At 41.3% G+C, this 20,531-nt stretch overlaps 1 protein-coding gene and 1 long non-coding RNA gene across 5 annotated transcripts in view; one reads left to right on the forward strand and one right to left on the reverse strand.

Annotated features, from left to right (window-relative positions):
• Positions 1-1,371: 1,371 nt before the first annotated feature.
• The window catches only part of LOC130281960 (uncharacterized), a 75,563-nt gene continuing 56,403 nt past the window's right edge, over positions 1,372-20,531 (forward strand). Inside the window, exon 1 of the long non-coding RNA XR_008846181.1 lies at positions 1,372-1,483. This is a non-coding gene — a long non-coding RNA (uncharacterized LOC130281960). The remainder of the gene's footprint in view (positions 1,484-20,531) is intronic.
• PLPP4 (phospholipid phosphatase 4) overlaps positions 13,636-20,531 on the reverse strand; it is a 216,043-nt gene continuing 209,147 nt past the window's right edge. For all 4 annotated transcript variants that reach the window (XM_056529752.1, XM_056529754.1, XM_056529753.1 and 1 more), the window contains exons 6-7: positions 20,059-20,229; positions 13,636-14,805 (exon numbers count right to left, since the gene is read on the reverse strand). In XM_056529752.1, the coding sequence (XP_056385727.1) occupies positions 14,606-14,805; positions 20,059-20,229 (371 nt within the window). In that variant the 3' untranslated portion in view covers positions 13,636-14,605. The remainder of the gene's footprint in view (positions 14,806-20,058; positions 20,230-20,531) is intronic.

Here is a 20,531-nt window from a genome sequence, read left to right on the forward strand (position 1 = left end):
TTAATGAAGTGATTCGTGTGATAGAATCGCGGCGATATTCGTATTCGTTGCGAATCGAATTATTCATGAAATTCGTAACAAATTCAGGTTCGTCAACTTCGATTCGCTCATCTCTAATTATGACATGTTAATTTAGCAAAAGGAGACAACTACATGAGATAAGGTAAGAAGATGTGTCACCACTATAAACGAAAACTAACAAAAGGTTTCTTTCTTTCTTGTATATCCTATAAATTGTAACACAAAGGTCCACTGCTGTCACCGTCTGCCCCATGCGATTCAGTTAGCGGGACCAGAGATGAATGGCAGCATTCATTAAATGACTGGCTCCCTTTGGCTATATTTATATGTTTCTACGTCAACAGCTGCATATACATGAAATATTAGGAGAGGAAAACCCTTTGAGGACCGTATGTCATGTTTACTGAAAAATTCTCTACATTATAGATGATAAGTAAGTAACTAGAAAAGGGGGCAGGCAATTTATCTCAGGCAGCATTGCAGCATGGATGCATTCTCCTTCATTTAGTCATGCACATGCCAACCTATATTAATGAATATCATAACTCTTCAATGCGGACATATGTAGGCACAACAGAGCTAGAATGCAATGGGACTCATTCACATATAGGAAGACTTGATCATACTTCACTAACCTAAGTCATTCATCCTCATGTTGTTCCCATTAGCACATTACAGAACTGCTGTTCACACACCCGCCATATATGAGAACAGAAAACAATGAGACAAGGAACAAGCCAAGTGTAAAGCCACTAGTTTCTCCTACTTATGCATCTCAAGATCAGGAACCATGACTAAAATATTCCAACTCTGGATTACAGAACATTAGGCTTGAAGAAACTTTCTCTGTTGGTGGAATATTAATTTGCTGAAAGAAATGTACTTACTGTAGACTTCCTCACCACAGAGACAAGGCTTCAAATAATACATGAAGCGAAAAGTCTATACTAATAAGAAAACATCAGGATGTGTGACACAGGACAGACGATGGAGGAGTCTAGCTGCGATGGAGGAGTCTAACTATTAAACATAGTTTAACTGAGTAGAAAGGAGTAACTCACTTGGAGTGAAGATCCCTCAGCACTTCCAGATACACCAGTAAATATAAAACATAAGCTTTTATTTTGTCTTCTTAAAAACATCAGGGTAGCAAATCATGTTAAAAACATGGACCGACACGTTTTGACTGTGTAGCCTTTCTCAAGGTCTGCAGACCTTAAGAAAGGCCACACAGCTGAAATGCGTCGGTCCATGTTTTTAAACATGATTTGCTACCCTGATGTTTTTTAAGAAGACAAAATAAAAGCTTGTGTTTTATATTTACTGGTGTGTTTGGAAGTGCTGAGGGATCTTCACTCCAAGTGAGTTACTCCTTTCTACTACGTACCTTGTCCACGGCAGCAACGCCCTGACAGCACCTGGAGCAATCAGGAATCATGGCAGCTACAACTCACATGGAGAGGTGAGCAGACTTTTCCTTCTTTTTGCTTAGTATAGTTTAACAGAGTCACGTGGATCTTGCTCTAGTGCTGACTACCAGTGATGCAGTGATGTACTGCAACATTTTGGTAGTACTATGACATTTCGAGTGCCACTTGGGCATGATAGCATTTAACACTGCCGATAGCTAGGGAATCACATGGTGCCAGCTCTAGAACCATCAGTACAGTAGCTCGTGAGTTACTGGTTGGGAATCACTGCTTTAAGATAATGCACCAGGAACAAACTACTGATAAAACATCCCTATGTCATGATAACAAACTTAGCCCTGTCACATTTTACAAGCAGCTCTGCTACATCCTCCTGAGTGTCCTTTTGGCCTCTGTCTGACTGATATATGTCAGTTTAAATGTCAGGTATATGTCAGATAGTGTGTTTGTAAGAAATAAAGGCTCCTAGGGGATAGCCTCTCCAATCTACTCTCTGCAATGTGCAAACATGTATGACACTAAATTCCTAAATACATTATAAACCACAATAAACTTTAAATGTCCCAATGGTATTATACATCATGAGCATCCCGACATATTTCCCCAAAGGGTTCATCAGGGGACAACCTGGTTTGGGTGGTCACATTACAATCACAATTAAATGCAAAAAAAAAAGGCTAAATCATAGCTGGTGGGGGAATAACAGATATAGATGCCAAAAGTAAGGCTCACATAAAGCCACAAATGCCCAAGTTCAGCATGTAGATTAAAAAATGCAAGTCCATGTTGCTGGTAGAAATAAATGCTTAAGAATTCCTGCCACTTCTGGAAGATCTCAGTGCCGCCCTATACCCAGAATACATCATTCTGTAGGGTAAGTCAGTATGCTCTGCTTTCCCTATCCCACCAAATTAGAGCTTGTGCACATGCTTCACTGTACCACATCCCCGTCAGAACATGGCACCACCTCCCTGCCCAGTTGTCCAGGAACTTCACATTATGGAAGGTGTGGGGTTGGGGCATGAATGTCAGGCTCAGTTCAGAATTGGTGAATTCCATTAGCCCGCCTATGACAGTTTGGGACAAAAAAATAAAAAATAGAAAAAAAGACTACACTAAGACAAAATAGACTAGATTTATCCATCCAATGGATTCTTTTTTACATAAAAATACATTTGTTAAATAGATATTATATTAGTCTTTAATTGTTTGATGCCAACAAAGGGCATGAGTCATAGGCATTCATTTTAAGGATATATCATGGCCTTTTAATAGGTTTTCATGATGTATCTGTTAGATGGATGCCATTATAGCCTATGGGGGACCAGTTTGTTAAATGGATACCTAATAGTGGGATGTGTCACCCATGGGCTGTAATGGCATCCTTTAAACAGATACTGGGTGTCATGAAAAGTAATATATTAAAGGGATCTATTAAAGGACCATATAAGTGTACATGTGATGGAATCCTTTACAGCCTCTGTGTAACATGGGTTATCAGTTGGTCCAGTGACAGGATATCTGTTTAAACCTCATAAAGCGAACAGGATAAGGATTTGCTGAAGTCCCATTTAAGTCTATGGGCTTGCAGGAAATCCGTATCCTGATCACTTTAGTCTCGGCTACGAAGTTTCAGGATATTTAAACAGATATTCTGCAACCGGACCAACATCTACAATTAAAATTGAGGCAGAAAACATGTGAACACTCCCTAAACCTATGTTCACACAGCAGAATTTCCAAGCAGATAATTTCTGCTTGGAAGTTTGATTGCAATCCCATTGATTTCAATAGGATTCTGCTGCACTGTGCTCAAGGACAAATTTCGGCAGCAGAAACATCTACCTTGGAAATTCAGATTCCGGCATCTGCAGAAATGTTAAACAAACGTATTGTTTCTGCGGATTTCACTTGGAAATACATTACGGTCTATGAAGGCGGCGCATCTCCGAATTGTCCTAGTGCCGCTGAAACAAGCAAATGTGCAGAATGTCCGCCTGCGTTTTCTGTGCTGACATTCTACGCATTTTATGCCATGTGAACATAAGCCTTAGGGCTCATTCAGATAGCTGTAATGCAGTTGCATGTTAGCATCTATTTTAAGGCAGAATGTTGTGGTCAGAACTCAAATCTAATAATGTCATCTTACAGCATTATTGAGATTTATTATGCTTTTAGGCTAGGGTATTAGACTTGTGCCTGTAATACTGTTACATAGAATGTCGGCCCGATAATAACCATTTGGCCCATCTAGTCTGCCCAATAATCTGAATCCTATCAATAGTCCCTGGCCCTATCTTATATGAAGGATAGCCTTATGCTTATCCCATGCATGTTTAAACTCCTTCACTGTATTTTCAGTGACCACTTCTGCAGGAAGGCTATTCCATGCATCCACTACTCTCTCAGTAAAGTAATACTTTCTCATATTACTGCAGAAACCTTTGTCCCTCTAATTTAAAACAATGTCCTCTTGTGGTAGTTTTTCTATTACTATTACTATACTTGAAGGCAGACTTTTGTGTGTTCAGTACCTGCACATTTTTAAAGGGTAGGTTTGCCTTATTATGTACAGAAAGTTCCCCATGATGGTTCCATTAGCAGGAGCGATCTGATCATAGGACTGGGCAGAGGCATACATTTTCCATGACATGTAAGGCCGCCATCTGTCCGTAGGTTCCTGGACAATCTGTAAGAAATAGCACTTAAGAAAAAATTGGCTGCGTCCAAGAAATTTTTGAAGCTGTAAAACGTGCAGATGATTATGATGGGAATTATATTCCAGGCCACAGTGTGTGGTGCCAATGTCTTCATATCAGAATTCTATGGACAAGGGCTATCTTCAAAGACTACTGTTTCCCAACAAGGGTGCCTCCAGCTGTTGCAAAACTACAATTCCTTGCATGCCTGGATAGCCTTTGGCTGTTTAGGCATGCAGGGAGTTGTAGTTTTGCAACAGCTGGAGGCACCCTCATTGGGAAACACTGTCATAGACAGTAATTAGGTTAACAGATAGGATTGAGTTGTACTGAACTTAAAGAAGTTTCCCTCTCATAAACCTATTTCACTGTTGAAATATCATTCATTAGCTATACAGAGCAGTGTCCCCCTCTTTCTGTTGTCACTAACATGCATAGAGTGAGGACAATACGTCATACTGACATCCAGGCTGTCTGTGTCCAAATCCCTCTCTGAAAGCAGCCCCCACACTCCTGAGAGACATAGACCATGTGGTTTCTGTCCTGCACTAAGTACTTATTCTCCCTTCAGTGCTGAGAGCTGGAAGGTGTGTGCAGTCTTATCCAATCACACACTGAACGTCTCTATGCTGCTCAGAGCAGGAGGGTGGGGGCTGCTCTCAGAAAGTGAGCTGAACTAAAGAGAGGATCTGCAATGATTCCTGGGAAATGTAGTATCTATGAGGCAAGTACGGCAAAGAATATTAAGCATCCAGAGAAGACCACAGGGGCCACATGAGCCATGCATATCAAGCAGGATGATTTACAGGGAACATATCCAGATAGTGTGGTGGCTTTGGAGTTTTTTTTTTATGTATACTTTCCTGGCGTATCCCTTTAATAGTAAAATGGCCCTTGGTTCAAACACATTGGGGAAGATTTACTAAGTCCGGTGTTTTCGTACAACATACTTTTATAAAGCTCCACCCATTTATTACTGTGCAAGATTTACCAAGATGAGCGTGCCTCTTGGTAAATCCAGTGGATCTGTGAATGCCCGTGTGCCTGACAAAGAAATATAAGCCAGTTACAAGATTTCTGTAACATTTATTATCGCAAATTGGGCCTAAAGTTGCAGTTGCATGTGAGGAGGGCATGCCCCCAAGAAGGGCCAGAATCAGTTGGTTCTAGGACCACGTGGACATTGCTTGTTCCCAAGGCAAGCTATGCATTCCGCTCAGTGTTTTGCCAAAATGATTAGCATGTTCAGCTTATGGGACAGTAAGTAATGGGACGTTGCTGCACCAAAATTTCCAAGTGGAATTTTTCCGCTCCGTAGTGTGCATGGGCCCTTAAGATATCATTATAATGGTCAGAGCCAGGAATCCATTGAATAGACATAGTGGGGCTTTATCATCTCTGCACCTGGTGTATTTGTAGAAAAAAAAATAGCTTTGTGCAAAAACGTAAGCAACTTTTTTTTTTAATACCTTGTTTAGCACTTGCCAAGTGGGTGGGGATGGGCACAAAGTGGGCATGGCATAATACAAAGGAGGTGGGGCATCACATGTGTGCAAAACTTATGACAATTTAACAGCTCTGAGCTGGTGTACATTTCAGTGAGGGAAGACAGGCCTCAGATGTCCTAGGATTTACATAGAGGCATGCGCCCCTACATAAATCCAGCATGCCCGTGTGCTGATGGGGCATTATTAAGGCTGTCACATGATCAAATTCCAGTCTTCATAAATCCCCCCTATAGAAATCAATGATAAACTCCTGACTGCTTGGGAGAGCCTAGGAGTTTAGGGTTTATCTGTTTAATTCATTAACAAGACAGTCTATATTTTCAATCTATGTCAAGGCCAGTGTTTTCCTACCAGGGTGCCTCCAGCTGTTGCAAAACTACAACTCCCAGCATGGCCGGACAGCCAAAGGCTGTCCAGGCATGCTGGGAGTTATAGTTTTGCAATAGCCAGAGACATCCTGGTTGTGAAACAGTGGTTTGGAGGATAGCTATATCCAGCACTTGGCTTGTTCTTCTTTTACAGGGCTTTAAAGGGGTACTCAGATGGAAATTCTTTTTTTTATTTATTTATTTTTTTAAATCAACTGGTGCCAGAAAGTTAAACAGATTTGTAAATTACTTCTATTTAAAAATCTTAATCTGTCCTGTATTTATCAGCTGCTGTATGCTACAGAGGAAGTTCTTTTCTTTTTGAATTTCTTTTCTGTCTGACCACACTGCTCTCTGCTGACACCTCAGTTCATGTTAGGAACTGTCCGGAGCTGGATAGGTTAGGCTATGGGTATTTGCTTCCACTCTGGACAGTTCCTGACATGAACAGAGGTGTCCGCAGAGAGCAGTGTGGTCAGACAGAAAAGAAATTCAAAAAGAAAATAACTTCTCATGGAGCATACAGCAGATGATAAGTACAGGAAGGATTAAGCTTTTTAAATAAAAGTAATTTAAAAATCTGTTTAATTTTCTGACACCAGTTGATTTAAAAAAAAAATAAAATTCCACTGGAGTACCCCTTTAAAACGTATTGTCCAGACCGGTATTTCCTAACCAGGGTACCTCCAGCTGTTGCAAAATTACAACTGTCCGGCTATGCTGGGAGTTGTAGTTCTGCAACAGCTTGAGACACCCTGGATAGGAAACACTGGTCTGGGCAATAAGTATTAAAGTCCTGTAACAGAAGAACAAGCTAAGCTTGGATGCAACAGATATGTTAGGAAAATTTAGGATACCTTAAACTGAACAAAATTACATTCAAGGGCGTACATGGGCTATAAGCACATCCATCTTAAATGCAGTCAGCATCCTACCTTGCGCCTGTCTTGTAATGAAATCTCCTTTTAAGTCACCGGCTACATGAGCCTTTGTTGTGCTGTCATTATATAGAGAAAATTGTTAAATCCCCGCCGCGGTAGAATGGATTGTTTTTCTTATTTTACAATAAATCCAGGGCTTACGAATAAAAAAATAAAAATAACTATTAAACTTATGAAAACGCTCTGTGCCCGTAGGTGCAGACTGCTGGGCAGAGTTGATCCAGGCAGCTTCATTTTCACTCGCAGAGCCTGTTTCCTCCTGGGCACCTAATCGAGTCATCTTCACCTGCATGTATACCAACTGTTTATGGGCAAAGCAATATCAGCTAATAATCAAGACGTCGGTGGCAGACAAGCCTGCAGCATGGCTGGCGAGCTAGAAAATGTACTTTTCATTTAATAATTTAAAAATCCATAATCGCCGTTTTTAACCCATCAACATCAAAGAGAAAAAAAAAAAAGCTCCAAAACCTTATCGGTTTGCTCTGCCTGTAACAGATGATACTGGCATAAGGTGAGGTTCAACCAAGTTTAATTGATGAAAATGTAATTTGGCAATGATGATGTTTCCTGCAGAACAGGAGCAAGCAGTGCACGAAAGAAACAGCTATGTAGAAAAGCACAGGTTGAAACCAATTTTAACCCCTGTAACGGCTTTTCCTATCAAACCTTTCGATCAATATCTCTATGTCTTTTCAAACTCCTTATGGCTATGTGTACACAGTTTGTTATTTATTTTCTTTTTAGCCTAAAACAAAGTCCTACAGACAAATTTCAGCACTTTGGATCTTTGTTTTTGCATTTGAGAATTTTTTTTAAACCATCAGGACGTTGCCACTCAAGACATGCTGAAAGATGGACGTTTTGTAATATGTACAGTGGGGAAAAAAATATTTAGTCAGCCACCAATTGTGCAAGTTCTCCCACTTAAAAAGAGGAAGGCCTATAATTTGCATCATAGGTATACCTCAACTATGAGAGACAGAATGGGGGGAAAGAATACAGGAAATCACATTGTAGGATTTCTAATGAATTAATTGATAAATTCCTCGGAAAAATAAGTATTTGGTCACCTACAAACAAGCAAGATTTCTGGCTCTCACAGACCTGTAACTTCTTCTTTAAGAGTCTCCTCTGTCCTCCACTCGTTACCTGTATTAATGGCACCTATTTGAACTTGTTATCAGTATAAAAGACACCTGTCCACAACCTCAAGCAGTCACACTCCAAACTCCACTATGGCCAAGACCAAAGAGCAGTCGAAGGACACCAGAAACAAAATTGTAGACCTGCACCAGGCTGGGAAAACTGAATCTGCAATAGTTAAGCAGCTTGGTGTGAAGAAATCAACTGTGGGAGCAATTATTAGAAAATGGAAGACATACAAGACCACTGATAATCTCCCATGATCTGGGGCTCCACGCAAGATCTCACCCCGTGGTGTCAAAATAATCACAAGAACAGTGAGCAAAAATCCCAGAACCACACAGGGGGGGGGGGGATTGGACCTAGTGAATGACCTGCAGAGAACTGGGACCAAACTAACAAAGGCTACAATCAGTAACACACTACGCCACCAGGGACTCGAATCATGCAGTGCCAGACGTGTCCTCCGCTTAAGCAAATACATGTCCGGGCCAGTCTGAAGTTTGCGTTGAAGATTGGATTGGGTAAAAACTCAATTCATCATGTTTGGAGGAGAAAGAATGCTGAGTTGCATCCAAAGAACACCATACCTACTGTGAAGCATGAAGGTGGAATCATCATGCTTTGGGGCTGTTTTTCTGCTAAGGGACCAGGATGACTGATCCGTGTAAAGGAAAGAATGAATGGGGCCATGTATCGTGAAATTTTGAGTGAAAACCTCCTTCCATCAGCAAGGGCATTGAAGATGAAACGTGGCTGGGTCTTTCAGCATGACAACGATCCCAAACACACTGCCTGGGCAACAAAGTAGTGACTTCTTAAGAAGAATTTCAAGGTCCTGGAGTGGCCTAGCCAGTCTCCAGATATGAACCCCATAGAAAACCTTTGGAGAGAGTTGAAACCGTGTTGTCCAGCAACAGCCTCAAAACGTCACTGCTCTGAAGGAGATCTTCATGGAAGAATGGGCCAAAATAACAGCAACAGTGTATGAAAACCTTGTGAAGACTTACAGAAAACGTCTGACATCTGTCATTGCCAACGGTATATAACAAAGTATTGAGATTAACTTTTGTTATTGACCAAATATTTATTTTCCACCATAATTTGCAAATACATTCTTTAAAAATCAGATAATGTGATTTTATGTTTTTTTTTTTTGTCTCCATATAGGCTAATTTGATAATTAATTTCTAGGTTCTCCAAGTTTCTCATTTGGGTCCCTGCAGCAGGCACTGAAAGACAGAAAGTCAGGAAATGAAAGCTGACACAGCTTGCTCAGGGACACACCCTCTGCTAGGGAGAGGAATTCAGGGAAAGTGAACAACACTATGGGGCTGTTATCTGACCAGAACTATAGTCAACACAGATAAAACATGATCCTTATTACAGTAACATCTTTGAGTTTTTTGTTGTTGTTATTTTCCTTAGGCTGGGTACACATTGCCACTGTGCTCTGTCCCATTCTGGGGCCGTTCGGAGCACAACTGTCACCACTAGGTCCCAATGGCTCCCATTGACTTAAATGGGGTCAGTAAGGGAACCAGCAGTTTACAGACAAAAAAAAAATAAAAATTGTGCGTGCATTTTTCTCTACTAAACTCCTGCCATTCTGACAGACTGGCCCATAGAGCTTCATATAACTGTGCTAAATGGCAATGTAAATGAGTGAAAGGTACACTTTGATTTTACATATGTAATAATTATGGATGTAAGCTGAACTAGAAACTAACAGACATTAAATTATTATATTCCAAAAATAGCCCTTTTTTAAGACATAAAACAGCTGTGTTTGGGCCATCTTCTCAAAAAACATCTTGAGGCCGTGTTTCCACTTAGTATGCAAAACAACAAGAAACATGGCAAGTTCACCGCACAGTGTTTTTTGGGGCAGAAAAAGTCATGGCCAGATATTTGTTGGGAGCCATTAGAGAAATATGAATTGCCAAACCCACTTGGGTTCTCCCCCCCGGCTTAACTCGAGCTGCGGCCCAATACAAGTAAGAAGACGGGCCGCAGCTCGAGTTAAGCCGGGGGGAGAACGCCGCTTCCGGGTGTGCGGAACGCGGCGCATGCGCGGCCCTCCCCACGTGACCTAGAAAAAGGAGTTAGATTACGATGATAAGTTCATGAATATTCATGAGCCGGGCGGCCGCTCCGCCCAGCTAGAATGACGTATAGCAGAGTCCGTGATGAAAAGACCTCCCACTGAGTCCCAAGCCAAGAAATAACAGAAAACTAAAGATAAAGATATCTGAAGAACCGCTGAACCATTTTTAACCAGGTAAGAAGCGTTTTAATCAGGATCACCCGCACTACAAGCCTTTGTAACAGGTTTAGTGCGGGTGATTCTGATGACAGATTTCCTTTTAAAAAATTCAAAACAAAAAAAATTTCTGACCCCTTTAACTTCATTATTATCTATGGAGCTGTGTTAGGGTTTATTATTTGTGCCATGAGTTGTAATTTTTAATGTTACCAGTGCAGTTCTGGCTTTTTGAAACACTTTTTATTACATTTTTTCTGTGACCATGAATCATCAATTTTGGTGTTTGGAATTTTTTACGTTTACTCCGTTCACTGTGTAGGATAATAAACATATTTTTACAGATCGGACATTTATGTTCATGGTGATACCAGATATGTTTTTTTTTTTTTTATTACATTTTTAATTTTTTGTTAATGGGAAAAGGTGACAATTTTTATTTTTATTGGGGGGTTATATATGTAATTTTTTTTTACCTGGCTGGTTAGCAAATAGAGGTGGGACCTCATGAATTTTTTACTTTTTTAACTCCTTAGGGACAGGCACTATAAATATTAGCTGCCTGCAGCGAGTGAGTTACAGCACCTATGACTCCCCAGCTGTTGCAAAACTACAACCCCCAGCATGTTCTCACTGTCAGGGCATACTGGAAGTTGTAGTTTTGCTAATGCTGGGAAGACACAGGTAGGGGACTGCTTTGTTAGGATACAGTAATCCCCAATCTATGACTCCCCAGCTCTGGCAAAACTACAACCCCCAAGCTTCTTCTGCCAGCGCTCCACAGTCTGTCTGTGACAGTGAGATGCTGTTCTCCCGCTCTCCGCGCCAAGCCTGAAAGTCTGAAATCTTTTGAAACTGCTGGTAGGCATGGAAAGTGCGACAACAGAGGGGCTGACAACCAACAATTGCGTCGCCTATGCGCAGCACGTGACCATGTAACCTTAAAGCCACCACTGTCTGAAAGCAGCTGTGGCAATAATAAAAAATAAAATAAAAACACCGAGACCCGGAGCTATGGGCTGGAGACCCGGGGCTCCAGCCCCGTTAGCCCCACCTAGCAATGCCCCTGAGGGGAAAAGTTTAAAACCCACTAATTTTGAAAAAAAAAAATGCCCCCTAAAAATTTGTGTGAAAACTTAGCCTTAGGTTGGGTTCACACTTGCCTAATATAAATCATAAAGGTCATTGTTGGACTGGACTAGTGGCTATAATATTGCCAAAAAAAAAACACTGTATTAAGATAGTGTGAATTCAGCCAAAAGCTAAAACCATACATCATATGGGTATGTTTACACACTGTTTTCTAAACCTCACTTTGTGCTGTATATGGTGAAAAAAACAAAAACAGACCAAATGCAAAAAATGTTTGAAAAAACTGTGTATGAAACTACACATAGGCTGAAGATAATGCTCAAAAAACTGTGTGGGAACATAGCCTTTTTTTTTTTTTTTTTTTTTGCATATAACATGGTATTTTCAAGGCAATTAATGCAGCCTTTTTCAAGGTAATTAATGCTGTGACCAGATGGAACTTTAAAATATATAGTACAACATTTCAAGGGATATTCTAGTGTGGCAAAAAATTGATATATTGCAAAATTGATATATTTCTGGGTATTTGGTGAAACAAAAACAAAAAAAGCTATACTTACCCACTCCCAGTCCCCCACTGGTCCCACTACAGCTTTCATTCATCTCCAGTAGGAGACCAGGGGTAGGTAAGTATGGCTTTTTCTTTTTTGTTTCAATACATCCCTAGCATATACATTTTTCCCACACTGGAGTACCACTTTCGTGTACAATCACAGGCAGATTAAATAATGGGGCAGGTTTGAAGTCATTGTAATCTGCTGCAGATTTTCTACTTTGGATAACCCGCCCCAGATCAAATTAGCAACAGAAAACTCCTTGCTAACTCAATAGTAAATCCGCTCTATGTAAACATATCTTTAAAGTCTACTTTTGGGTTCAATGGCATTTTTTTCATACGCAGATTAGTTATACCCCAGAAGAAAAATGTTGGCTCCCTAGTTCCACCTACTCTAGGGGCAAAAAACAGCTGTCTATTATTTATGGAGGAGATTCTGGCTTGGCTGATAATCACTAGTCATGTTTCATAGCTCTTTAAGACATTAACTTATAGAAAAGCTATCTCCAAATGGCAGGACTATAGAGCTAGCTTTTTTCCTTCTGTAGGAGAGCCAAATTGCACAATATTTTTCGATTCCTGGCCTGCAAGACTCCCTCTATAGCTGGACAGTCTTCAAAAGAGAAACGCTACCCCCTCAGACCAACATCAAAGAAATCTCACCCAAGCATCAAGCTTCCTATTCTGTAGTGATGAGAATAAAGCACTGAGAAATAGCTGTCTACAGATGGGTCCACTGTCTTCTGGAGGAGATTCTAGTTAGGCTGATAATCTGAAGTCAGTCATGTTTGAAGGGTCAGACAACAATCTATGGTTTAGCTACCTTCAATAGACAGCACTAGAGAGCCAGCATTCTTTCTTCTGTAGGAGAACCAATTTGCATATTATTTTCCCAGAGTCTATAGTCTGGCCTTTAAGACTCTCATGGAGATATGCTTGCCCCTTAGACTAACTTTTTTTTAAGCATTTTCCAAATCCTACAGACAAGGTCTATGAGATAAGGTCTATGAGAACAATGCCTCTGACCCAAAAATACAAAGTTAATAATAATAGTAAAGACAAATACCAACAATGCATGAAAAAATGCCATAATAGAATGCTAAAGAGTGTTAAGGAGCCCTGTAGTGGACGTCCAAGATTAGAGGCAAATAATCTGCCCCCCCCGAGACATATAAATTATAACTTATTGATTGAAATCACTGCTCATTCTGGGCTTAGGAGTCAAGTGGGGGTGGTCTCTCTCCCTAGCCAACCGTGTATGCATGCTTATGAGTAGGACCTCCCACAATAAGTTACAAGTTGTAATGAAACTTTTCCCACAAAGCTATGTATCAATCTGTTCAGCTCCTCCTGCTCTGTATTATGCTGCTGTTGGACAGAATACCATTTTCATGCTGACAGGTTCGCTTTACTCTTATCCTGTAATTGTCTGTCAATGCTTTGGAAATTGAGCCAAGTTTCAGACATTTGAATGACCTCGGTGTCTTTATGTTTATTAAGATTTAACCCAGCTATATTTTCAGTGATATAAACTTAAGTGAAGTTAAGTGCAGAAGAAACTCATTATAAAGTTGCAATACCTTCCAGCGATGAGATTGGACAACTTAAAAATTTTCTACAAAAGTTCTACAAACATTTTATTGGCTGTAAGTAGGAAACCCGTATTACCCATGACTTGGCAAAGCATTGTCTCAAGGAATGTCAGTAGAAGGAATGTCAACAACGGGACCTCCTAGGTATGAAACCTTTTGTAATAGGAAGTAGCCCAACAAGGATTAAGAGACCAGTCCATTGAATTATATAAACTGTATGGACTACACACGTGATTTACACATCCAAAGTATGTGGCTTTGGGGATCATGCGGCAGTAAAACCTCTTTCCATTCTTTATAATTTACCATCACCAACCAAAACGTGATCATTGCACATCAGGATATGATGGGAGTGATGACCAGAAAGCTTCACATGCATCAAATATTTCTTCTGCTTAATCCCAGAATTACACAGGACATCATAGTAAACTACATGCAAAGACATTTAAATATATCGATCATGTCTTTTTCATCAGTGCAATACATCAAAATGTAAATGATAAAATTTAGAAAGGAATGCCAGACCTTCTAGGTCGAGTGTGGTACAAGACATCTTATGAATGTATATTGAGTCTGTTTAAGTGCTTCTGTGGTTGGAGTGAAGATTCCCGCACCGTGTTTAGACAGAAAGTATGAACCTTCAGTCACAAGCTGGTGGTATGATGTTCTATCAGGACTAGAAACGTGAAACACTTGGTATCAAGAAGTGGACATTAGAAAATGCCAATAGAGTAAAGAATGAATGTGGACATAGAAGAGTGACACACAGCACCATCATAAAACTGTAGTATAGATTCTGTATGGAGATGTTGATGCCTGTAGATGATGTTACACCTCTTGAGTGAGGGGACATTGTCTAGACATTATCATTGCATTCATTGTAGTACTGCTGGTCACATAGAAACAATGTCTGGTACTATACACACAGTGCAGGAAACCTCTTCAATGAGGCTATGTGTGGCTACAAGTCAAATGGGACCTCTTGCTGGTCATACTGGGCCCTCTGTCATTCCTTCATGCATTAAGCTTTCATTGTTTTCAGCAGGCGTTGGTTCCTCTTTCTTTTGGGTGCTGACCTGACGGAGACATATAGAGGGACGGTGGCAGGAAGAATGTGTCAATGCTGGATAATGTTGCCGGTAGCAGATATAAGCTAAAATCAGACCAATCACACCTCCTACGAAGGCATCTGGAAAAGAAGGGGATTCAAGGAAAAATTTGATGTAATGTATCAGCAGATCTAGATGTAAAATTAAGGCATGCAGTTTATATATAAAGGAAGGCGTGAATTAGGGGGCATTCACATAACTCTTTAGCTGTAGGCCGTGTGTATTGCTAAGGATACCCAGAAGTCACCAATCAGCTGTTCGGCAGGGCTGCGGCTCTGGCATATACACAATGAATGAGATCAGAAGTGGTTAACTCCTTTCAATGTGCATTGCCAGCACTGGGTTGCTGCAGCTCAGCTTGAATTGACCAGAATGGGAGATGCACATCAGAAACCTTTTGCCAAATTGTTTCTTTTTTCAATTTAGCCTTGGGGTAATAAAAATTAGTCGCAAAGATAGACACGTAGTTTCTATTAACCCCTTCAGGACGGAGCCCATTTTGGCCTTAAGGACCGGAGCGTTTTGTGCACATCTGATCACTTTAAACATTAATAACTCTGGAATGCTTTTAGTTATCATTCTGATTCCGAGGTTGTTTTTTCGTGACATATTCTACTTTAACATAGTGGTAAATTTTGTAAATTCTGCTTGTAAGGAAAATGGATATTACGAATAAAATTTTCTTTTGGTTCACATATACAATATGTCTACTTTATGTTTGCATCATAAAATTGACGTGTTTTTACTTTTGGAAGACACCAGAGGGCTTCAACGGTCAGCAGCAATTTTCCGATTTTTCACAAAATTTTCAAACTCAGTATTTTTCAGGGACCAGTTCAGGTTTGAAGTGGATTTGAAGGGTCTTCATATTAGAAATACCCCATAAATGACCCCATTATAAAAACTACACCCCCAAAGTATTCAAAATGACATTCAGTCAGTGTTTTAACCCTTTAGGTGTTTCACACGAATAGCAGCAAAGTGAAGGAGAAAATTCACAATCTTCATTTTTTACACTTACATGTTCTTGTAGACCCAATTTTTGAATTTTTACAAGGGGTAAAAGGACAAAATTTTTACTTGTATTTGTAGCCCAATTTCTCTCGAGTAAGCACATACCTCATATGTCTATGTAAAGTGTTTGGCGGGCGCAGTAGAGGGCTCAGAAGGGAAGGAGCGTCAAGGGGATTTTGGAGAGTACGTTTTTCTGAAATGGTTTTTGGGGGGCATGTTACCTTTAGGAAGCCCTTATGGTGCCAGAACAGCAAAAAAAAGCCACATGGCATACCATTTTGGAAACTAGACCCCTCGGGGAATGTAACATGGGATAAAGTGAACCTTAATACCCCACAGGTGTTTCACGACTTTTGCAAATGTAAAAAAAAATTAAAAATTTTTACCTAAAATGCTTGTTTTCCCAAAAATTTTTTATTTTTAAAAAGGGTAATAGCAGAAAATACCCCTAAAAATTTGAAGCCCAATTTCTCCCGATTCAGAAAACACCCCATATGGTGGTGAAAAGTGCTCTGCTGGCGCACTACAGGTCTCGGAAGAGAAGGAGTCACATTTGGCTTTTTGAAAGCAAATTTTGCTTTGGGGGCATGCCGCATTTAGGAAGCCCCTATGGTGCCAGGACAGCAAAAAAAAAACCACATGGCATACCATTTTGGAAACTAGACCCCTCGGGGAACGTAACAAGGGGTTAAGTGAACCTTTATACCCCACAGGTGTTTCACGACTTTTGCATATGTAAAAAAAAATATTTTTTTTTACCTAAAATGCTTGTTTTCCCAAAAATTTTACATTTTTAAAAAGGGTAAAAGCAGAAAATACCCCCCAAAATTTGTAACACAATTTCTCCCGAGTACGGCGATACCCCATATGTGACCCTAAACTGTTGCCTTGAAATACGACAGGGCTCCAAAGTGAGAGCGCCATGCGCATTTGAGGCCTAAATTAGGGACTTGCATAGGGGTGGACATAGGGGTATTCTACGCCAGTGATTCCCAAACAGGGTGCCTCCAGCTGTTGCAAAACTCCCAGCATGCCTGGACAGTCAACGGCTGTCCGACAATACTGGGAGTTGTTTTGCAACAGCTGGAGGCTCCGTTTTGGAAACAGTGGCGTACCAGACATTTTTCATTTTTATTGGGGAGGGGAGGGGGGCTGTGTAGGGGTATGTGTATACGTAGTGTTTTTTACTTTTTATTTTATTTTTTGTTAGTGTAGTGTAGTGTTTTTAGGGTACAGTCGCAAGGGCGGGGGTTCACAGTAGTTTCTCGCTGGCAATTTGAGCTGCAGCAGAAAGTTTGCGGCAGCTCAAATTTGCAGCCAGATACTTACTGTAATCCTCCGCCCATGTGAGTGTACCCTGTACGTTCACATTGGGGGGGACATCCAGCTGTTGCATAACTACAACTCCCAGCATGCCCGTTGGCTGTCGGTGACTGCTGAGAGTTGCAGTTTTGCAACAACTGTAGGCACACTGGTTATGTATCACTGAGTTTGTGACCTAACTCAGTGTTTCACAACCAGTGTGCCTCCAGCTGTTGCAAAACTACAACTCCCAGCATGTACGGTGCATGGTATACGGTGACTGCTGAGAGTTGTAGTTTGCAACAGCTGGAGGCACACCGGTCGTGAAACACTGAGTTAGGTAAAAAAAAACTCTGAGTTTCACAACCAGTGTGCCTTCAGCTGTTGCAAAACTACAACTCTCAGCAGTCACCGACAGCCAACGGGCATGCTGGGAGTTGTAGTTATGCAACCAGCAGATGCACCACTACAACTCCCAGCATGCACTTTAGCTGTTTGTGCAAGCTGGGAGTTGTAGTTATACAACAGCTGAAGGTACACTTTTCCATAGAAAGAATGTGCCTCCAGCTGTTGCAAAACCATAAGTCCCAGCATGCCCATAAGGGAATGCTGGGAGTTGTGGTGGTCTGCCTCCTGCTGTTGCATAACTACAGCTCCCAGGATGCCCTTTTTGCATGCTGGGAGCTGTTGCTAAGCAACAGCAGGAGGCTGTCACTCACCTCCAACGATCCAGACGCTGCAGGTCAGTCCCGCCGCCGCCGCTGCTCCTGGGGCCCCGATCCCAACATTAACGCCGGGGATCGGGGTCCCCAGCACCCGGGGTGGACGTCCCGCACCCGCTCACGTCCTCCAGAAGAGGGGCGGAGCGGGTGCGGGAGTGACACCCGCAGCAGGCGCCCTGATTGGTCGGCCGGTAATCCGGCCAACGAATCAGGGCGATCGTGAGGTGGCACCAGTGCCACCTCACCCCTGCAGGCTCTGGCTGTTCGGGGCCGTCAGAGACGGCCCCGAACAGCCAGTAATTCCGGGTCATCAGGTCACTGGAGACCCGATTGACCCGGAATCGCCGCAGATCGCTGGGCGATATGCCGGGATGCCTGCTGAACGATTTCAGCAGGCATCCGGCTCCGGTCCCCAACCGGCTAGCGGTGGGGGCCGGAATTCCCACGGGCGTATGGATACGCCCTCGGTCCTTAAGGACTCGGGATGCAGGGCGTATCCATACGCCCTATGTCCTGAAGAGGTTAAAGAATACTTCAGAGGACACATTTATATAGACTGTTTCATATATTGTTCATTTACCTTTATGACTTAATGCTGATGAATCCCATAGTGGAAGTTGTACAGGGTAGGCCATTTATATGGATACACCTTAATAAAATGGGAATGGTTGGTGATATTAACTTCCTCTTTGTGGCACATTAGTATATGTGAGGGGGGAAACTTTTCAAGATGGGTGGTGACCATGGCGGCCATTTTGAAGTCGGCCATTTTGAATCAAACTTTTGTTTTTTCAATAGGAAGAGGGTCATGTGACACATCAAACTTATTGGGAATTTCACAAGAAAAACAATGATGTGCTAGGTTTTAAAGTAACTTTATTCTTTCATGAGTTATTTACAAGTTTCTGACCACTTATAAAATGTGTTCAATGTGCTGTCCATTGTGTTGGATTGTCAACGCAACCCTCTTCTCCCACTCTTCACACACTGATAGCAACACCGCAGGAGAAATGCTAGCACAGGCTTCCAGTATCCGTAGTTTCAGGTGCTGCACATCTCGTATCTTCACAGCATAGACAATTGCCTTCAGATGACCCCAAAGATAAAAGTCTAAGGGGGGTCAGATCGGGAGACCTTGGGGGCCATTCAACTGGCCCACAATGACCAATCCACTTTCCAGGTAACTGTTCATCTAGGAATGCTTGGACCTGACACCCATAATGTGGTGGTGCACCATCTTGCTGGAAAACCTCAGGGAACGTGCCAGCTTCAGCGCATAAAGAGGGAAACACATCAAGTGGATTGGTCGTCGTGGGCCAGTTGAATAGCCCCCAAGATCTCCCAATCTGACCCCCTTAGACTTTTATCTTTGGGTTCATCTGAAGGCAATTGTCTATGCTGTGAAGATACGAGATGTGCAGCATCTGAAACTACGTATACTGGAAGCATGTGCTAGCATTTCTCCTGCAGTGTTGCTATCAGTGTGTGAAGAGTGGGAGAAGAAGATTGCATTGACAATCCAACACAATGGGCAGCACATTGAACACATTTTATAAATGGTCAGAAACTTGTAAAAACTCATGAAAGAATGAAGTTCCATTAAAACCAAGCACATCATTGTTTTTCTTGTGAAATTCCCAATAAGTTTGATGTGCCACATGACCCTCTTCCTATTGAAAAAACAAAAGTTGGATTCAAAATGGCCGACTTCAAAATGGCTGCCATGGTCACCAACCATCTTGAAAAGTTTCCCCCCTCACATATACTAATGTGCCACAAAGAGGAAGTTAATATCACCAACCATTCCCATTTTATTAAGGTGTATCCATATAAATGGCCCACCCTGTATATTGTGTCCATGTTCAACAAGGTGCTTACTGTTGTCGCATTAGATTCAGTGCTCACATGATCACATGACTATTTACCCCTTTTTGATTTTATTATTTTAATATGGGTGTATTTATATTACAGCCTAATTAGAAATGGCCGAGAGCAGCACAACCACAATAGGTAATAGATGTCAATCTTGGCTTCACTCCGGCTAAGCTCGGTCATGTGAGGATTGACTACTGAGGAGGAAATGGAAGGAGATGAAGCAGGAGGTGTATGTGGTCTTCTTGGTGTAGATTATATGACATAGCCATTGGTAGCTTTAAATGTCCTAGTGATGATTTACAAAAATATGATGGCATAAGAGTACGTGTTCAATTCAGTCCTGCTTTGTGCACATTAAAACAATGCAAACATTTCTTAGAATTCCAGTAGAATGTCATGATCACCCCTCAGGTCCTTTACCTTGCCAGTGATGTTTATAATCACACATACGTGAAAGGGCAATCATCATAGCACAATACAGAGGCAGGATTGCTGCGCAGAGACGCCAGCTTTTCCCTTGTCCCAATTCTGTAAAACAGTGTAATTTTCCTGCCAGGTAGAAGGAGGTAAATCCAAGGCCAGAAAATGCGACTGTAGTAAAAGGATAGAGAAAAAGTAAAAAGTAATGCACATATGTACTCGATGCTCAGATATGCATGTACAAAAATCTTTGAAGGCAAATTTGTTAGTAACATACATTCATAGTTTAGTAAGCATAAGAACAATGAAAAACAACATAACTAAGCAAGTAATAACTCAGCAAGAAATAGCACAAAGTATTCCTAGTTCTGACTATAAGGTATAAATGAAAAATCTCCAGCCTTGTGAAAAAAAATTATTAATTGGTGGAAACGGTTCCCAAATAATGTTACATAACTCCTACAGGTATAATT

The sequence above is a fragment of the Hyla sarda genome, chromosome 7, assembly GCF_029499605.1.
Source record: "Hyla sarda isolate aHylSar1 chromosome 7, aHylSar1.hap1, whole genome shotgun sequence".
Lineage (NCBI taxonomy): Eukaryota > Metazoa > Chordata > Amphibia > Anura > Hylidae > Hyla > Hyla sarda.